A 16,429-nucleotide genomic window follows, 5' to 3' on the forward strand; every position below is an offset into this window, starting at 1 on the left:
CCTCATGTAATCTCCTTACTACTGGGGTGACACACTGTAACAAACCTCCTCTTCCTCATGTAATCACCTTACTACTGGGGTGACACACTGTAACAAACCTCCCCCTTATGTAATCTCCTTACTACTAGGGTGACACACTGTAACAAACCTCCTCCTCATGTAATCTCCTTACTACTGGGGTGACACACTGTAATACACCTCCTCCTCATGTAATCTCCTTACTACTGGGGTGGCACACTGTAACAATCCTCCTCCTCATGTAATCTCCTTACTACTGGGGTGACACACTGTAACAAACCTCCTCTTCCTCATGTAATCACCTTACTACTGGGGTGACACACTAACAAACCTCATCCTCATGTAATCTCCTTACTACTGGGGTGACACACTGTAACAAACCTCCTCCTCATGTAATCTCCTTACTACTGGGATGACACACTGTAACAAACCTTCTCCTCATGTAATCTCCTTACTGCTGGGGTGACACACTGTAACAAACCTCCTCCTCATGTAATCTCCTTACTACTGGGGTGACACACTGTAACAAACCTCCTCCTCATGTAATCTCCTTACTACTGGGGTGACACACTGTAACAAACCTCCTCCTCATGTAATCTCCTTACTACTGGGGTGACACACTGTAACAAACCTCCTCCTGGGGTGATAGCTTAGAGTCTGTCAGGACCTGGAGGAATAACTTTCTTGTGGAGGGCTCAGTGTTGCCCCCATCAAGAGGGTATTCTAGGCGGCTGCCTATTTTGCCTATAGGTGGAGCCGGCCCTGCATAGAAAACAGAATGTTTTTACATCAGCACAGAAGGGGATTCTTTACAGTAAGAGCAGTGACACTATAGAGTTGTCATGGGGAACTCACCACAAAAGACCAGCAGGGGGCAGACCACAAGTCATGTATAAGAAGCATCATCATTCGCCCTTTACACGTCTGTATTTCCAAAACATTTTTATTAAATGAAATTCTCAACACAAACAAAAAAAAAAAAGAGCAAAAAATTAAAATAAAAAAATCCAAAACGTTAAAATTACATTTTCTTTATCCAAGTAAACAAAAACATTCAAAATGTATATTTGCTTAAATAAATCCCCTTCCCCTGATGCAGCAGAGCCCGGGCCGCGCTATTTACCATGATGCAAAGATCGCGACCAACGTATAAGGCGCAGATGTGCGCAAAATGATAACTGCAAATTATTGTGGCCCCGGATTTTTATTTAATTTTTTTTCAAATTGGAACAATTTCCCGGCCTAGGCCGGTCTGCGTTACCCTGGGTGATGTACAGGAGCGGATCTATAGGGGAGCGTTCACAAAGGCCTGTGCATCAGGGATGGAGGAGGGGGAGATACTGCTACACGACGACGACGACGATGATGATGATGATGACGATGACGATGATGACGACGTGTTGGCTCAGAAGGAGTGCGGAGAAACAAATATCCTCAGCCGGATGATGGAGCTGCCTCGGAAGTTCACCACAGTGTTCACAGATACCATCTCCAGGTCCAGGGTCAGGTCGCGGGGCCCCTTGATGGGTCGGGTCATCACCAGGGTGGCGCTAATGGGTCCAGTTTGCTGAGGTGAGAAACAAAATGTCAGTAAAGTCCGGAGGGTGATGAATGTCGCCAATAATAGAAGAGCTGGAAATAGGACAGAAGAGGAAGGTGCAATTCACTGAAAGCAAGCGATGATATTTAGGTCTCCCAAGAGAATATGGAAAATTGTGGCTATAAAGTGAACCATTAAAATGTAGCTTTTAATAGGCTTAAAGGGGAACTCCAGTGGAATTTTTATTTTTATTTAAATCAACTGGTGCTAGAAAGTTAAACAGATTTGTAAATCACTTCTATTAAAAAATCTTAATCCTTCCAGTACTTATTAGCTGCTGTATACTACAGAGGAAATTTGTTTCCATTTGGAACACAGTGCTCTCTGCTGACATCATGAGCACAGTGCTCTCTGCTGACACCTCTGTCCATTTTGAGAACTGTCCAGAGTAGGAGAAAATCCCCATAGCAAACATACGCTGCTCTGGACAGTTCCTAAAAATGGTCAGAGATGTCAGCAGAGAGCACTGTGGTCGCGATGTCAGCAGAGAGCTCTGTGTTCCAAAAAGAAAATAATTTCCCCTGTAGTATTCAGCAGCTAATAAGTACTGGAAGGATTAAGAATTTTTAATAGAAGTCATTTACAAATCTGTTTAACTTTCTGGCACCGGAGTACCCCTTTAAGTATCCCTTTAAAGGTGTATTCTGGCCCTAAGACATCTTATCCCCTATCCAAAGGATACAAGATAAGATGTCTGACCGCTGAGGACCTCCACAATCTTGAGGTTACGACTCCGCCCCATGTGACATCATGCCCCGCCCCCGCTATGCAAGTCTATGGGAGGGGGCGTGACTACTGTCACGCCCCCTCCCATAGACTTGCATAGCGGGGGGCGGGGGCGACGTGCTGTGGTTATATTTAAATAAAAGCAATAGAGCTGAGCGAACTTACAGTAAATTGTCTTGTAGCGAACCTCGCAGCTCGGCTGTTCTGTGTAAATTAATTCAGCTTTCCAAGGGCTCTGCTTGCCTGGAAAAGTCCGGGATGACAGTCTTAGGTTTCCTAGCTCTATATCCACCTTTTCCAGGCAACCAGAGCCCTTGGAAAGCTGAACTAATTTACGCAGACTAAAGTAATCAACAGCCGAGCTGCGAGCCAATTTACTGTAAGTTCACTCAGCTCTAAAAAGCAGCAATAATGTATCAAAAATGTATATATTATATAAAAAAAAAATATATAAAAAAATTTATATATTATATAAAAAAATATATATAAAAAAATTTATATATTATATAAAAAAAAGTATATATTATATAAAAAAGTATATATTATATAAAAAAGTATATATTATATAAAAAAAATGTATATTTTATATAAAAAACTATATATTAAAAATGTTCAGATCAGGTCGCCGTCCTACATGTATATATCGGAGCATCCGTCCAATAGAAACAGTAAATGCATCAAAAACAATAGTAGATCCGGCTCAGCGCGTGTTCACAGGTTGTAGTGTTCAGCATACAGGGTACAATAGATTTATATTATAGTGATGTTGGGGGTTGTAGTGTTCAGTATATAGGGTACAATAGAATTATATTATAGTGATGTTGGGGGTTGTAGTATTCGGTATATAGGGTACGATAGAATTATATTATAGATATGTTGGGGGTTGTAGTGTTCAGTATATAGGGTACAATAGAATTATATTATAGTGATGTTGGGGGTTGTAGTGTTCGGTATATAGGGTACAATAGAATTATATTATAGTGATGTTGGGGGTTGTAGTGTTCAGTATATAGGGTACAATAGAATTATATTATAGTGATGTTGGGGGTTGTAGTATTCGGTATATAGGGTACGATAGAATTATATTATAGATATGTTGGGGGTTGTAGTGTTCAGTATATAGGGTACAATAGAATTATATTATAGTGATGTTGGGGGTTGTAGTGTTCGGTATATAGGGTACAATAGAATTATATTATAGTGATGTTGGGGGTTGTAGTGTTCGGTATATAGGGTACAATAGAATTATATTGTAGAGATGTTGGGGGTTGTAGTGTTCGGTATATAGGGTACAATAGATTTATATTATAGTGATGTTGGGGGTTGTAGTGTTCAGTATATAGGGTACAATAGAATATTATAGAGATGTTGGGGGTTGTAATGTTCGGTATATAGGGTACAATAGAATTATATTATAGATATGTTGGGGGTTGTAGTGTTTGGTATATAGGGTACAATAGAATTATATTGTAGAGATGTTGGGGGTTGTAGTAGGACACAGGGCCTCCTTACCCTCATGTAGAATTCTCTGCCCTCATTTCCGGATTTGATCTGGAAGATGTAGTAGACTCCGGGGTAGCGGCTGGTCGCCTGCATCTGGAAGATGTCCGCGGGGACTCTGCTGTTAGACACGATGTCCATGTGTCTGTGGACGATGGTGAAGGGCTGGTCCCGGCACGTTGGGTTCTCCACGGGACACATACACCGGCTACAGCAAATACAAGACGTAACGTGACGACCAATAGACCCAAAGCAGGTCAGACACCAACCCCCCCTACCACCCACCCCCCCAAAGAAGGTCAGACCCCCCAAAAGCAGGTCAGACACCAACCCCCCCCCCCCCCCAAAGCAGGTCAGACACCCCCAAAGCAGGTCAGACACCCCCCCTACCACCCACCCCCCCAAAGCAGGTCAGACACCAACCCCCCCCCCCCCCCCAAAGCAGGTCAGACACCCCCCCCCTACCACCCACCAAAGCAGGTCAGACACCCCCCCCCCCCCCCCAAAGCAGGTCAGACACCCCCCAATCAGACATTTATAGGTTTTTAATTCCTTATATGACAATAAATAAAGCAGGATAAGGTCTCGTCAGGCCGGGCCCTTGGACACTGTGTATATATATATATATATATATATATATATATATATATATATATATATATATATATATATATCACACACAGAAAAGAAAACGTCCGGCACTCAGGAAGATGCAGGTAAAACTTGTCAATGGCTTTATTCACACGCTTAGGCAGGACACAGATTGTGTCCTGCCTAAGCGTGTGAATAAAGCCATTGACAAGTTTTACCTGCATCTTCCTGAGTGCCGGACGTTTTCTTTTCTGTGTGATTTCTACCAAGCCGGGAGCGGTACCGGTGTCCGTAGCACGAGATAGTGCAGCAAACGCGAGAGTGGTGAGCAGCCTGACCTTATCTGCATATATATATATACACATGTACCTGTCTTGGAGCTGGATGTACGGCTCGTCGCAGCGCACAGGATCTAAGCAGTGATAGCCTCCCGGGATATTGAAGCAGGTCTGCTGCCCGGTGCAGGTGTTGTTCCTCGTGTCGCACTCGTCAATGTCTGAAAGACAAGTGCAAATGATAGTGAACAATCTATGAGCAGAGGAACAGAACGAGGGGGGCTGCAGGACCCAGTAAAGAGTCTCAACCCCTGTACTAAATTAGCTCTAAATTTACAGAGAGGGAGTGGTGTCTGATCACTGCACCTGGTCATCCAATTAGGCTGCTAGTGCTGGAGGTCACCCGGGTGAACTGATTAGGGTCATAAGTGGGTTGGAGTCAGTTCACAATACGTGCAGTTTTAATGTGTTTTCTCAAAGTGCACTTTTTTATTACCATGAGGATAAAGTGATTTGACCAATAATGTTTTATGAAGATTTGAAGTCTTTAGTCTGTGTTCACACACTGAATTTAATCACATTTTTCATATATTTTTACTTATATTTGGCTGGTTTTGCAGCACTTTTTACCAAATCACAATAAAATGACATTGTTTTACCGTGATAACCACCATTTTTCCCTGCAAAAACAGCTAAAACTTTGAGCTAAAAATGCAATGTGTGAATACAGTCTTATGGGAGGTAGCAGCAGCAGTATACAGATAGAGCTAGAAGGAAGGTGTATAACTACTTTATACTCTGATCCCATAGAAATAGCAGCAGTATACAGATAGAGCTGGAAGGAAGATGTATAACTACTTTATACTCTGATCCCATAGAAATAGCAGCAGTATACAGATAGAGCTGGAAGGAAGATGTATAACTACTTTATACTCTGATCCCATAGAAATAGCAGCAGTATACAGATAGAGCTGGAAGGAAGATGTATAACTACTTTATCTGCATACTGCTGCTATTTCTATGGAATCAGAATATAAAGTAGTTATACATCTTCCTTCCAGCTCTATCTGTATACTGCTGCTATTTCTATGGGATCAGAATATAGAGCTAGAAGGAAGATGTATAACTACTTTATATTCTGATCCCATAGAAATAGCAGCAGTATACAGATAGAGCTGGAGGGGAGATGTAGATCTACTACAGTGGTCTTCAACCTGCAGACCTCCAGATGTTGCAAAACTACAACTCCCAGCATGCCCGGACAGCCGTTGGCTGTCCGGGCATGCTGGAAATTGTAGTTTTGCAACATCTGGAGGTCCGCAGGTTGGAGACCACTGATCTACTATATATCTTTATCCCATAGAGATAGCAGCAGTATACAGATAGAGCAGGAGGAGAGGTGTATAATTACTATATATTCTGACCCTGTAGAGATAGCAGCAGCAGTATACATATAGAGCTGGAGGGGAGGTGTATAACTACTATATATCCTAATCCCATAGAGATAGCAGCAGTATACAGATAGAGCTGGAGGGGAGGTGTATAACTACTATATATCCTGATCCCATAGAGATAGCAGAAGTATACAGATAGAGCTGAAGGGGAGGTGTGCAAATACTATATATCCCGACCCTGTTTCTCAATCAGGGTGCCTCCAGCTGTTGCAAAACTACAACTCCCAGCATGCCCGGACAGCCTTTTTCTACCAAGAAGCCAAAGCTCGGAGGATCTCACCCTGACATGTTCTGGCGTCATCCAGCAGGGAGTACCCCGGCGGGCAGCTGCAGTAGTAAGATCCGGGCTGATTGACACATTCATGCTGACAGAGGAATTCGGAGACGCTGCACTCGTCCATGTCTGAGAGTAAAAGAGAACATGAAAATAAAGTTATTTAGGACAATACAACAGTCCCATGACCTCCATGACCTTCATCATCCCAGTGACCTTGTAGCATCAATGTTGCAATAAGTTTCAGACTTATTGGGGGGGGGGGGGGTTAGGGTTAACCCTTTTACCTCCTAATAGAATTGACCCCAGCGCCGTATTTACCGTTGCAGCTGACGCCGTCCTCTTCCAGCTCGTAGCCCGGATCACAGCGGCACAGATAGGATCCGTATGTGTTCACGCAGCTCTGAACGCAGGGGTTCTCCGTGGTGCATTCATCCACGTCTGGAATCAGATATAGGGGTTGTCAATATACAGGACCCCCCAATCTAACAACACTGCAGCAGTTCTGACTGCTCCCCCCCCCCCCCCCCTGTACAGCCCATATAGTGAACCCCAAATGTTAAAGGGGTACTCCAGGGAAGTATATCTAAAGCTCCAAAGCCACCACACCATCTGGATATGTTCCCTGTAAACATTCCTGCCTGATATGCATGGCTTATGTGGCCCCTGTTGTCTTCTCTGGCTGCTTCATATTCTTTGCCATTCTTCGCTCCCCTTGTCCACATCTCCCAGCAATCATTGCAGCTCTGCTCTGCCAGCCAGCTCACTCTCTGAGAGCAGCCCCCACCCTCCTGCTCTGAGCAGCAGAGAGTGGTTCAGTGCCTGATTGGCTGAGGCTGCACACACACCTCTCAGGTCTCAGCACTAGAGAGAGCATGACTCATCAGTGCAGGGCAGAAACCACATGGTCTGTCTCTCTCTATCATCAGGGTGGGGGCTGCTTTCAGAGAGGGATTTGGACAGAGACAGAGTGGATGACTGGATGATGTCATTCCCTCACTTCATGCATGAAAGTGACAACCATATAGCTAATGAATGATAGACCCTTAAATAGGTTGATGAGAGGGAAAGGATAGGCTATGGGTTTAGTTCCCCAGAGTACCTCTTTAAAGGGGTACTCCACTGGGAAAAAAAAAATTCTAAATCAACTGGTGCCAGAAAGTTAAAGAGATTTGTAAATTACTTCTATTTAAAAATCTTAATCCTTCCAGTACTTATCAGCTGCTGTATGCTCCACAGGAAGTTCTTTTCTTTTTGAATTTCCTTTCCAGTCTCACCACAGTGCTCTCTGCTGACACCTCTGTCCATTTTAGGAACTGTCCAGAGTAGAAGCAAATCCCCATAGCAAACCTCTCCTGCTCTGGACAGTTCCTGATATGGACAGAGGTGTCAGCAGAGAGCACTGTGGTCAGACTAGATAGGAAATTCAAAAAGAAAAGAACTTCCTGTGGAGCATACAGCAGCTAATAAGTACTGGAAGGATAAAGATTTTTTTTAAATCTGTTTAACTTTCTGGCACCAGTTGATTTAAAAAAAAATGTTTTCCAGTGGAGTACCCTTTAACTCCAAATCAGGGCTACAGCAGCTCAATGGGGTGAGGACGCTGCAAACAGCTCCTCGTAACGTAACGAGCTGGAAATGGCAATCCTCGTAATCCCTGAGATAACATGGGGCAGGGCCGATGCCGGGGTGCGCTCTACCCCCGCCACATACCTTGGCACGACCTTTCATCTGAATTCAGCACAAACCCCGGGTTACAAGTGCAAGAATAGGATCCTGGCACGTTGGCGCATAGTTGCTGGCAGTATCCGTAGCGGCATTCGTCTATGTCTGCGGAATAAGACACAAAGTAACATTGGCTATTGGAAGTCTTCATTGCCATATTGTATCCAATTATCATGGGGATTACCATTGAAGTGTGGGCCTCCAGCTGTTGCAAAACTACAACTCCCAGCATGCCCGGACAGCCAACGGCTGTCCGGGCATGCTGGGAGTTGTAGTTTTGCAACAGCTGGAATCACACTCATTGGGAAACGCCGGCCTTCAGCTGTCTGCACATGCTGGGAGTTGCAGTTTTGCAACAGCTGGAGGCGCACTCGTTGGGAAACACCAGCCTTCAGCTGTCTGCACATGCTGGGAGTTGTAGTTTTGCAACAGCTGGAGGCACACTCGTTGGGAAATGCCGGCCTTCAGCTGTCTGCACATGGTGGGAGTTGTAGTTTTGCAACAGCTGGAGGCACACTCGTTGGGAAACACCGGCCTTCAGCTGTCTGCACATGCTGGGAGTTGTAGTTTTGCAACAGCTGGAGGCACACTCGTTGGGAAACACCGGCCTTCAGCTGTCTGCACATGCTGGGAGTTGTAGTTTTGCAACAGCTGGAGGCACACTCGTTGGGAAATACCGGCCTTCAGCTGTCTGCACATGCTGGGAGTTGTAGTTTTGCAACAGCTGGAGGCACACTCGTTGGGAAACACCGGCCTTCAGCTGTCTGCACATGCTGGGAGTTGTAGTTTTGCAACAGCTGGAGGCACACTCATTGGGAAACACCAGCCTTCAGCTGTCTGCACATGCTGGGAGTTGCAGTTTTGCAACAGCTGGAGGCACACTCGTTGGGAAACACCGGCCTTCAGCTGTCTGCACATGCTGGGAGCTGTAGTTTTGCAACAGCTGGAGGCACACTCGTTGGGAAACGCCGGCCTTCAGCTGTCTGCACATGCTGGGAGTTTTAGTTTTGCAACAGCTGGAGGCACACTCGTTGGGAAACACCGGCCTTCAGCTGTCTGCACATGCTGTGAGTTGTACTTTTGCAAAAGCTGGAGGCACACTCGTCGGGAAACAACGGCCTTCAGCTGTTTGCACATGCTGGGAGTTGTAGTTTTGCAACAGCTGGAGGCACACTCGTTGGGAAACACCGGCCTTCAGCTGTCTGCACATGCTGGGAGTTGTAGTTTTGCAACAGCTGGAGGCACACTCGTTGGGAAACACCGGCCTTAAGCTGTCTGCACATGCTGGGAGCTGTAGTTTTGCAACAGCTGGAGGCACACTCGTTGGGAAACACCGGCCTTCAGCTGTCCGCACATGCTGTGAGTTGCAGTTTTGCAACAGCTGGAGGCACACTCGTTGGGAAACGCCGGCCTTCAGCTGTCTGCACATGCTGGGAGTTGTAGTTTTTCAACATCTGGAGCCCCACAGTTTGGAAACCACTGATATAAATAAATCCCTATCGCTGTACTTTCTAATCGACCTGCAGTCAACAAATAGTTCCTGCAGACCTAAAACTTCTCACAGCTGAGGGTTTGTTACAATGCATCAGACTAGACCGTTCTCTGTGCGCTATATGCCTCAGCAGCACTCGTGTTTTTATTGCTGACAGCAAGCAGAGATCTTGAAAATCAGAAGGAAATGAGACGCGAAGTAGAAAGTTACAATTAACAATAATAACGCTTCGTTTCTATGTAACAAGAAATGCAAAACCCCTAATATTACATTATAAACACAGTAAAAGTGATCAATGATCAGATGTTTAGAGGATAGCTAAATCTTTACCGAGTCTGGGTATTAATGTAGAAGAGGAAAAAACACAAACAGTAAATAATGAAGAAAAATTCAACTTCATAGTAAAGTCAATATATACAGGTAAATGTCAGTATTACATCCGATCCGTGGTGGAAAGCTCCATCTAGTGGTAAAAGTGAGGAACAACATGAACATTACAATAGACAAAGCGAATGATACAAGAATTTACATGTGATGAGTCAGGATATAACTCAGGATCAGTACAGGATCAGTAATGTAATGTATGTACACAGTGACCTCACCAGCAGAATAGTGAGTACAGCTCTGGAGTATAATACAGGATATAACTCAGGATCAGTACAGGATAAGTAATGTAATGTATGTACACAGTGACCTCACCAGCAGAATAGTGAGTACAGCTCTGGAGTATAATACAGGATATAACTCAGGATCAGTACAGGATAAGTAATGTAATGTATGTACACAGTGACCTCACCAGCATAATAGTGAGTACAGCTCTGGGGTATAATACAGGATATAACTCAGGATCAGTACAGGATAAGTAATGTAATGTATGTACACAGTGACCTCACCAGCAGAATAGTGAGAACAGCTCTGGAGTATAATACAGGCTATAACTCAGGATCAGTACAGGATAAGTAATGTAATGTATGTACACAGTGATCTCACCAGCAGAATAGTGAGTACAGCTCTGGGGTATAATACAGGATATAACTCAGGATCAGTACAGGATAAGTAATGTAATGTATGTACACAGTGATCTCACCAGCAGAATAGTGAGTACAGCTCTGGAGTATAATACAGGATATAACTCAGGATCAGTACAGGATAAGTAATGTAATGTATGTACACAGTGACCTCACCAGCAGAATAGTGAGTACAGCTCTGGAGTATAATACAGGATATAACTCAGGATCAGTACAGGATAAGTAATGTAATGTATGTACACAGTGATCTCACCAGCAGAATAGTGAGTACAGCTCTGGAGTATAATACAGGATATAACTCAGGATCAGTACAGGATAAGTAATGTAATGTATGTACACAGTGACCTCACCAGCAGAATAGAGAGTACAGCTCTGGAGTATAATACAGGATATAACTCAGGATCAGTACAGGATCAGTAATGTAATGTATGTACACAGTGACCTCACCAGCAGAATAGTGAGTACAGCTCTGGAGTATAATACAGGATATAACTCAGGATCAGTACAGGATAAGTAATGTAATGTATGTACACAGTGACCTCACCAGCAGAATAGTGAGTACAGCTCTGGAGTATAATACAGGATATAACTCAGGATCAGTACAGGATAAGTAATGTAATGTATGTAAACAGTGACCTCACCAGCAGAATAGTGAGTACAGCTCTGGAGTATAATACAGGATATAACTCAGGATCAGTACAGGATAAGTAATGTAATGTATGTACACAGTGACCTCACCAGCAGAATAGTGAGTACAGCTCTGGGGTATAATACAGGATATAACTCAGGATCAGTACAGGATAAGTAATGTAATGTATGTACACAGTGACCTCACCAGCAGAATAGTGAGAACAGCTCTGGAGTATAATACAGGATATAACTCAGGATCAGTACAGGATAAGTAATGTAATGTATGTACACAGTGATCTCACCAGCAGAATAGTGAGTACAGCTCTGGGGTATAATACAGGATATAACTCAGGATCAGTACAGGATAAGTAATGTAATGTATGTACACAGTGATCTCACCAGGAGAATAGTGAGTACAGCTCTGGAGTATAATACAGGATATAACTCAGGATCAGTACAGGATAAGTAATGTAATGTATGTACACAGTGACCTCACCAGCAGAATAGTGAGTACAGCTCTGGAGTATAATACAGGATATAACTCAGGATCAGTACAGGATAAGTAATGTAATGTATGTACACAGTGACCTCACCAGCAGAATAGTGAGTACAGCTCTGGAGTATAATACAGGATATAACTCAGGATCAGTACAGGATAAGTAATGTAATGTATGTACACAGTGATCTCACCAGCAGAATAGTGAGTACAGCTCTGGAGTATAATACAGGATATAACTCAGGATCAGTACAGGATAAGTAATGTAATGTATGTACACAGTGACCTCACCAGCAGAATAGAGAGTGCAGCTCTGGAGTATAATACAGGATATAACTCAGGATCAGTACAGGATAAGTAATGTAATGTATGTACACAGTGATCTCACCAGCAGAATAGTGAGTACAGCTCTGGAGTATAATACAGGATATAACTCAGGATCAGTACAGGATAAGTAATGTAATGTATGTACACAGTGATCTCACCAGCAGAATAGTGAGTACAGCTCTGGGGTATAATACAGGATATAACTCAGGATCAGTACAGGATAAGTAATGTAATGTATGTACACAGTGATCTCACCAGCAGAATAGTGAGTACAGCTCTGGAGTATAATACAGGATATAACTCAGGATCAGTACAGGATAAGTAATGTAATGTATGTACACAGTGACCTCACCAGCAGAATAGTGAGTACAGCTCTGGAGTATAATACAGGATATAACTCAGGATCAGTACAGGATATTGGGGAGGACTCTGATAATTTTCTCTTATAAGATATACTACAATGATTCTTATATTTTCCTCTGTTATGCAGAGTTTGTTCCCACTTAATGTTAATATCATATTGCGGTTTACATGACTCCATTATACGGTATTACTATTCTGTAGTTGTATAAATAAGGGAGGACAATGATGATCTGTGCAGGAGCGTGGGGGGGGGGGGATGTGTAGGTGGGGACGGCGATCAGTCTGGAACATGGGATGACAATGTAATCTCTGGGGCTCGTCTATTATCACAGATGTTACTCCTAATATTGGCAACAACAGATTCCCACACAAGACTAAGATACAATGAGGACAAGGTCACTGGATCAGGATTATTTCACCCCACAGGGGGCGACAATGAGCAGGTACAAAGTCTATTAGAAAAGTTACAGAATGGTCCATTAAAGGGGTATTCCAGGAAAAAACTTTTTTTTTTTTTTTTAGATTAACTGGCTCCAGAAAGTTAAACAGATTTGTAAATTACTTCTATTACAAAATCTTAATCCTTCCAATAGTTATCAGCTGCTGAAGTTGAGTTGTTTCTTTTCTGTCTGACAACAGTGCTCTCTGCTGACATCTCTGTCTGTCTCAGAAACTGTTAGGAGCATAAGAGGTTTGCTATGGGGATTCGCTTCTACTCTGGACAGTTCTCGAGACAGACAGAGGTGTCAGCAGAGAGCAGTTAGACAGAAAAGAACAAGTCAACTTCAGCAGCTGATAAGTACTGGAAGGATTGAGATTTTTTTATAGAAGTAATTTACAAATCTGTTTAACTTTCTGGAGGCAGTTGATTAAAAAATAAATAAATAAATAAAATAAAAAAAGTTTTTCCATGGGAGTGCCCCTTTAATCTGAAGTTTGGAGTAAACATTCACTTCTGTGCAGTTTTTATAAACTAATAAATACTGAGATAAGTCACAAACTTTCCACAACTATGGTTCACACCGAGATTACGGAATTTAGGCCACAAAAAAATAAAATAAAAAAAGGCAATATATAAAGTTTTTTTCCTGGAATACCCCTTTAATTGAACCACAAAGTCTATTAGGAAAGTTGCAGAATGGTCCATTAACCCCTCCCCCACAGCCGGCGCCATATTACAAGCTTATCTCCCCGGTAAAAAGGCGCACCGCGCAGTATTGCCTCTCGTTCGCCTTTGAACACCGCGCCAGCAGACACGTTCATCTGTAGCCGTCGTCTTTACATGATCTTCTGGCTCTTTGTTAAGATGTACTAATCCAGAACGTGGACGGAAAGTCCAGACACAGACTGCGGCGCCCCCTCCGGGTCATGGCAGCGGCCGCGGTCTGTATGTAAGTCGTATTTCATGCTTAAATTGCAACTAGAGATGAGCGAACTTACAGTAAATTCGATTTGTCATGAACTTCTCAGCTCGGCGGTTGATGACTTTTCCTGCATAAATTAGTTCAGCTTTCCGGTGCTCCCATGGGCTGGAAAAGGTGGATACAGTCCTAAAAAAGAGTCTCCTAGGACTGTATCCACCTTTTCCAGCCCACCGGAGCACCTGAAAGCTGAACTAATTTATGCAGGAAAAGTCATCAACTGCTGAGCCGAGAAGTTTGTGACGAATCGAATTTACTGTAAGTTCGCTCGTCTCTAATTGCAACTTAAAAAATGCAATTTTTTTCCTTTTAAATACTTTGTAGATTTTATTAATTTTCTTTTGTTGGGGGGGGGGGGGGAGATAAAAAATACAAGAATGTTTTTCTTTTTGCGTTGGAAATTTATGGCAATTATTCTTAGTCTGTGATTATAGCGATCCCAAAAAGTTTTATATAGGTTTTTTTTTAATTATATTTATTTTTAAGTTTTCCTAGTTTGGCACAATGGAAATTTTTTTTTTATTTCTATAACGTTTAATAATATTTGTGTCGCCAACTTCAAAGACCCACAACTTAATTTTTTTCTTAATTGGGTTGGAGGCTTTTTTTTTTTTGCTTTTTTGGGCGTGAAATCTGGTAGTTTTTATTGTTATCATTTTTAGATACGTAAAACTTTTTTGATCGCTACATCGCCGTAAAAAGGTGGCAGCTTTATATCAGGTATTACTTTACCGAGAGAGTAGTGGATGCATGGAATAGCCTTTCTGCAGAAGTGGCTGCAGCAAATACAGTGAAGGAGTGTAAGCATAGGATAGGTATAAGGCTATCCTTCATATAAGATAGGGATAGGTATAAGGCTATCCTTCATATAAGATGGGGATAGGTATAAGGCTATCCTTCATATAAGATAGGGATAGGTATAAGGCTATCCTTCATATAAGATAGGAATAGGTATAAGGCTATCCTTCATATAAGATAGAGATAGGTATAAGGCTATCCTTCATATAAGATAGAGATTGGTATAAGGCTATCCTTCATATAAGATAGAGATTGGTATAAGGTTATCCTTCATATAAGATAGAGATAGGTATAAGGCTATCCTTTATATAAGATAGGGATAGGTATAAGGCTATCCTTCATATAAGATAGAGATAGGTATAATGCTATCCTCCATATAAGATGGGGATAGGTATAAGGCTATCCTTCATATAAGATAGAGATAGGTATAATGCTATCCTCCATATAAGATAGAGATAGGCATAAGGCTATCCTTCATATAAGATAGGGATAGACATAAGGCTATCCTTCATATAAGATAGAGATAGGTATAAGGCTATTCTCCATATAAGATAGTGATAGGTATAAGGCTCCTTCATATAAGATAGAGAAAGGCATAAGGCTATCCTTCATATAAGATAGAGATAGGTATAAGGCTATCCTTCATATAAGATAGAGATAGGTATAAGGCTATCCTTCATATAAGATAGGGATAGGTATAAGGCTTTCCTTCATATAAGATAGGGATAGGTATAAGGCTATCCTTCATATAAGATAGAGATAGGCATAAGGCTATCCTTCATATAAGATAGAGATAGGTATAAGGCTATCCTTCATATAAGATAGAGATAGGTATAAGGCTCCTTCATATAAGATAGAGAAAGGCATAAGGCTATCCTTCATATAAGATAGGGATAGGTATAAGGCTTTCCTTCATATAAGATAGGGATAGGTATAAGGCTTTCCTTCATATAAGATAGAGATAGGTATAAGGCTTTCCTTCATTTAAGATAGGGATAGGTATAAGGCTATTCTCCATATAAGATAGGGATAGGTATAAGGCTATCCTTCATATAAGATAGAGATAGGTATAAGGCTCCTTCATATAAGATAGAGAAAGGCATAAGGCTATCCTTCATATAAGATAGAGATAGGTATAAGGCTATCCTTCATATAAGATAGAGATAGGTATAAGGCTATCCTTCATATAAGATAGGGATAGGTATAAGGCTTTCCTTCATATAAGATAGGGATAGGTATAAGGCTTTCCTTCATATAAGATAGAGATAGGTATAAGGCTTTCCTTCATTTAAGATAGGGATAGGTATAAGGCTATCCTTCATATAAGATAGAGATAGGCATAAGACTATCCTTCATATAAGATAGAGATAGGTATAAGGCTATCCTTCATATAAGATAGAGATAGATATAAGGCTATCCTTCATATAAGATAGAGATAGGTATAAGGCTATCCTTCATATAAGATAGGGATAGGCATAAGGCTACAAATCACAGCATGCCCAGACAGTAAATGGACATGCTGGGATTTGTAGTTTTACAACAGCTGAAGGCACCCCCTGGTTGGGAAACACTGACCCAGACTATGACCTCGCTTTCCCCCACTTTCATGAATATTGATGATTATTCGGATCGGGCCCCCCAGCCCAGTCGCTCCCTCCCTTTGGCCGGACCCCGCCGCAGCCCCTTCTCCTCAGACTGGAGGGTCCAGATG

The 16,429-nt window shown here is 42.3% G+C and overlaps 1 protein-coding gene across 1 annotated transcript in view; it reads right to left on the reverse strand.

Moving 5' to 3' along the window:
* Positions 1-1,009: 1,009 nt before the first annotated feature.
* The window catches only part of FBLN5 (fibulin 5), a 51,153-nt gene continuing 35,733 nt past the window's right edge, over positions 1,010-16,429 (reverse strand). Inside the window, exons 6-11 of the mRNA XM_056546723.1 lie at positions 8,152-8,268; positions 6,760-6,879; positions 6,445-6,567; positions 4,805-4,931; positions 3,857-4,052; positions 1,010-1,585 (exon numbers count right to left, since the gene is read on the reverse strand). Of these exons, the coding sequence (XP_056402698.1) occupies positions 1,424-1,585; positions 3,857-4,052; positions 4,805-4,931; positions 6,445-6,567; positions 6,760-6,879; positions 8,152-8,268 (845 nt within the window). The 3' untranslated portion in view covers positions 1,010-1,423. The remainder of the gene's footprint in view (positions 1,586-3,856; positions 4,053-4,804; positions 4,932-6,444; positions 6,568-6,759; positions 6,880-8,151; positions 8,269-16,429) is intronic.

This window comes from Hyla sarda, chromosome 11, assembly GCF_029499605.1.
Source record: "Hyla sarda isolate aHylSar1 chromosome 11, aHylSar1.hap1, whole genome shotgun sequence".
Lineage (NCBI taxonomy): Eukaryota > Metazoa > Chordata > Amphibia > Anura > Hylidae > Hyla > Hyla sarda.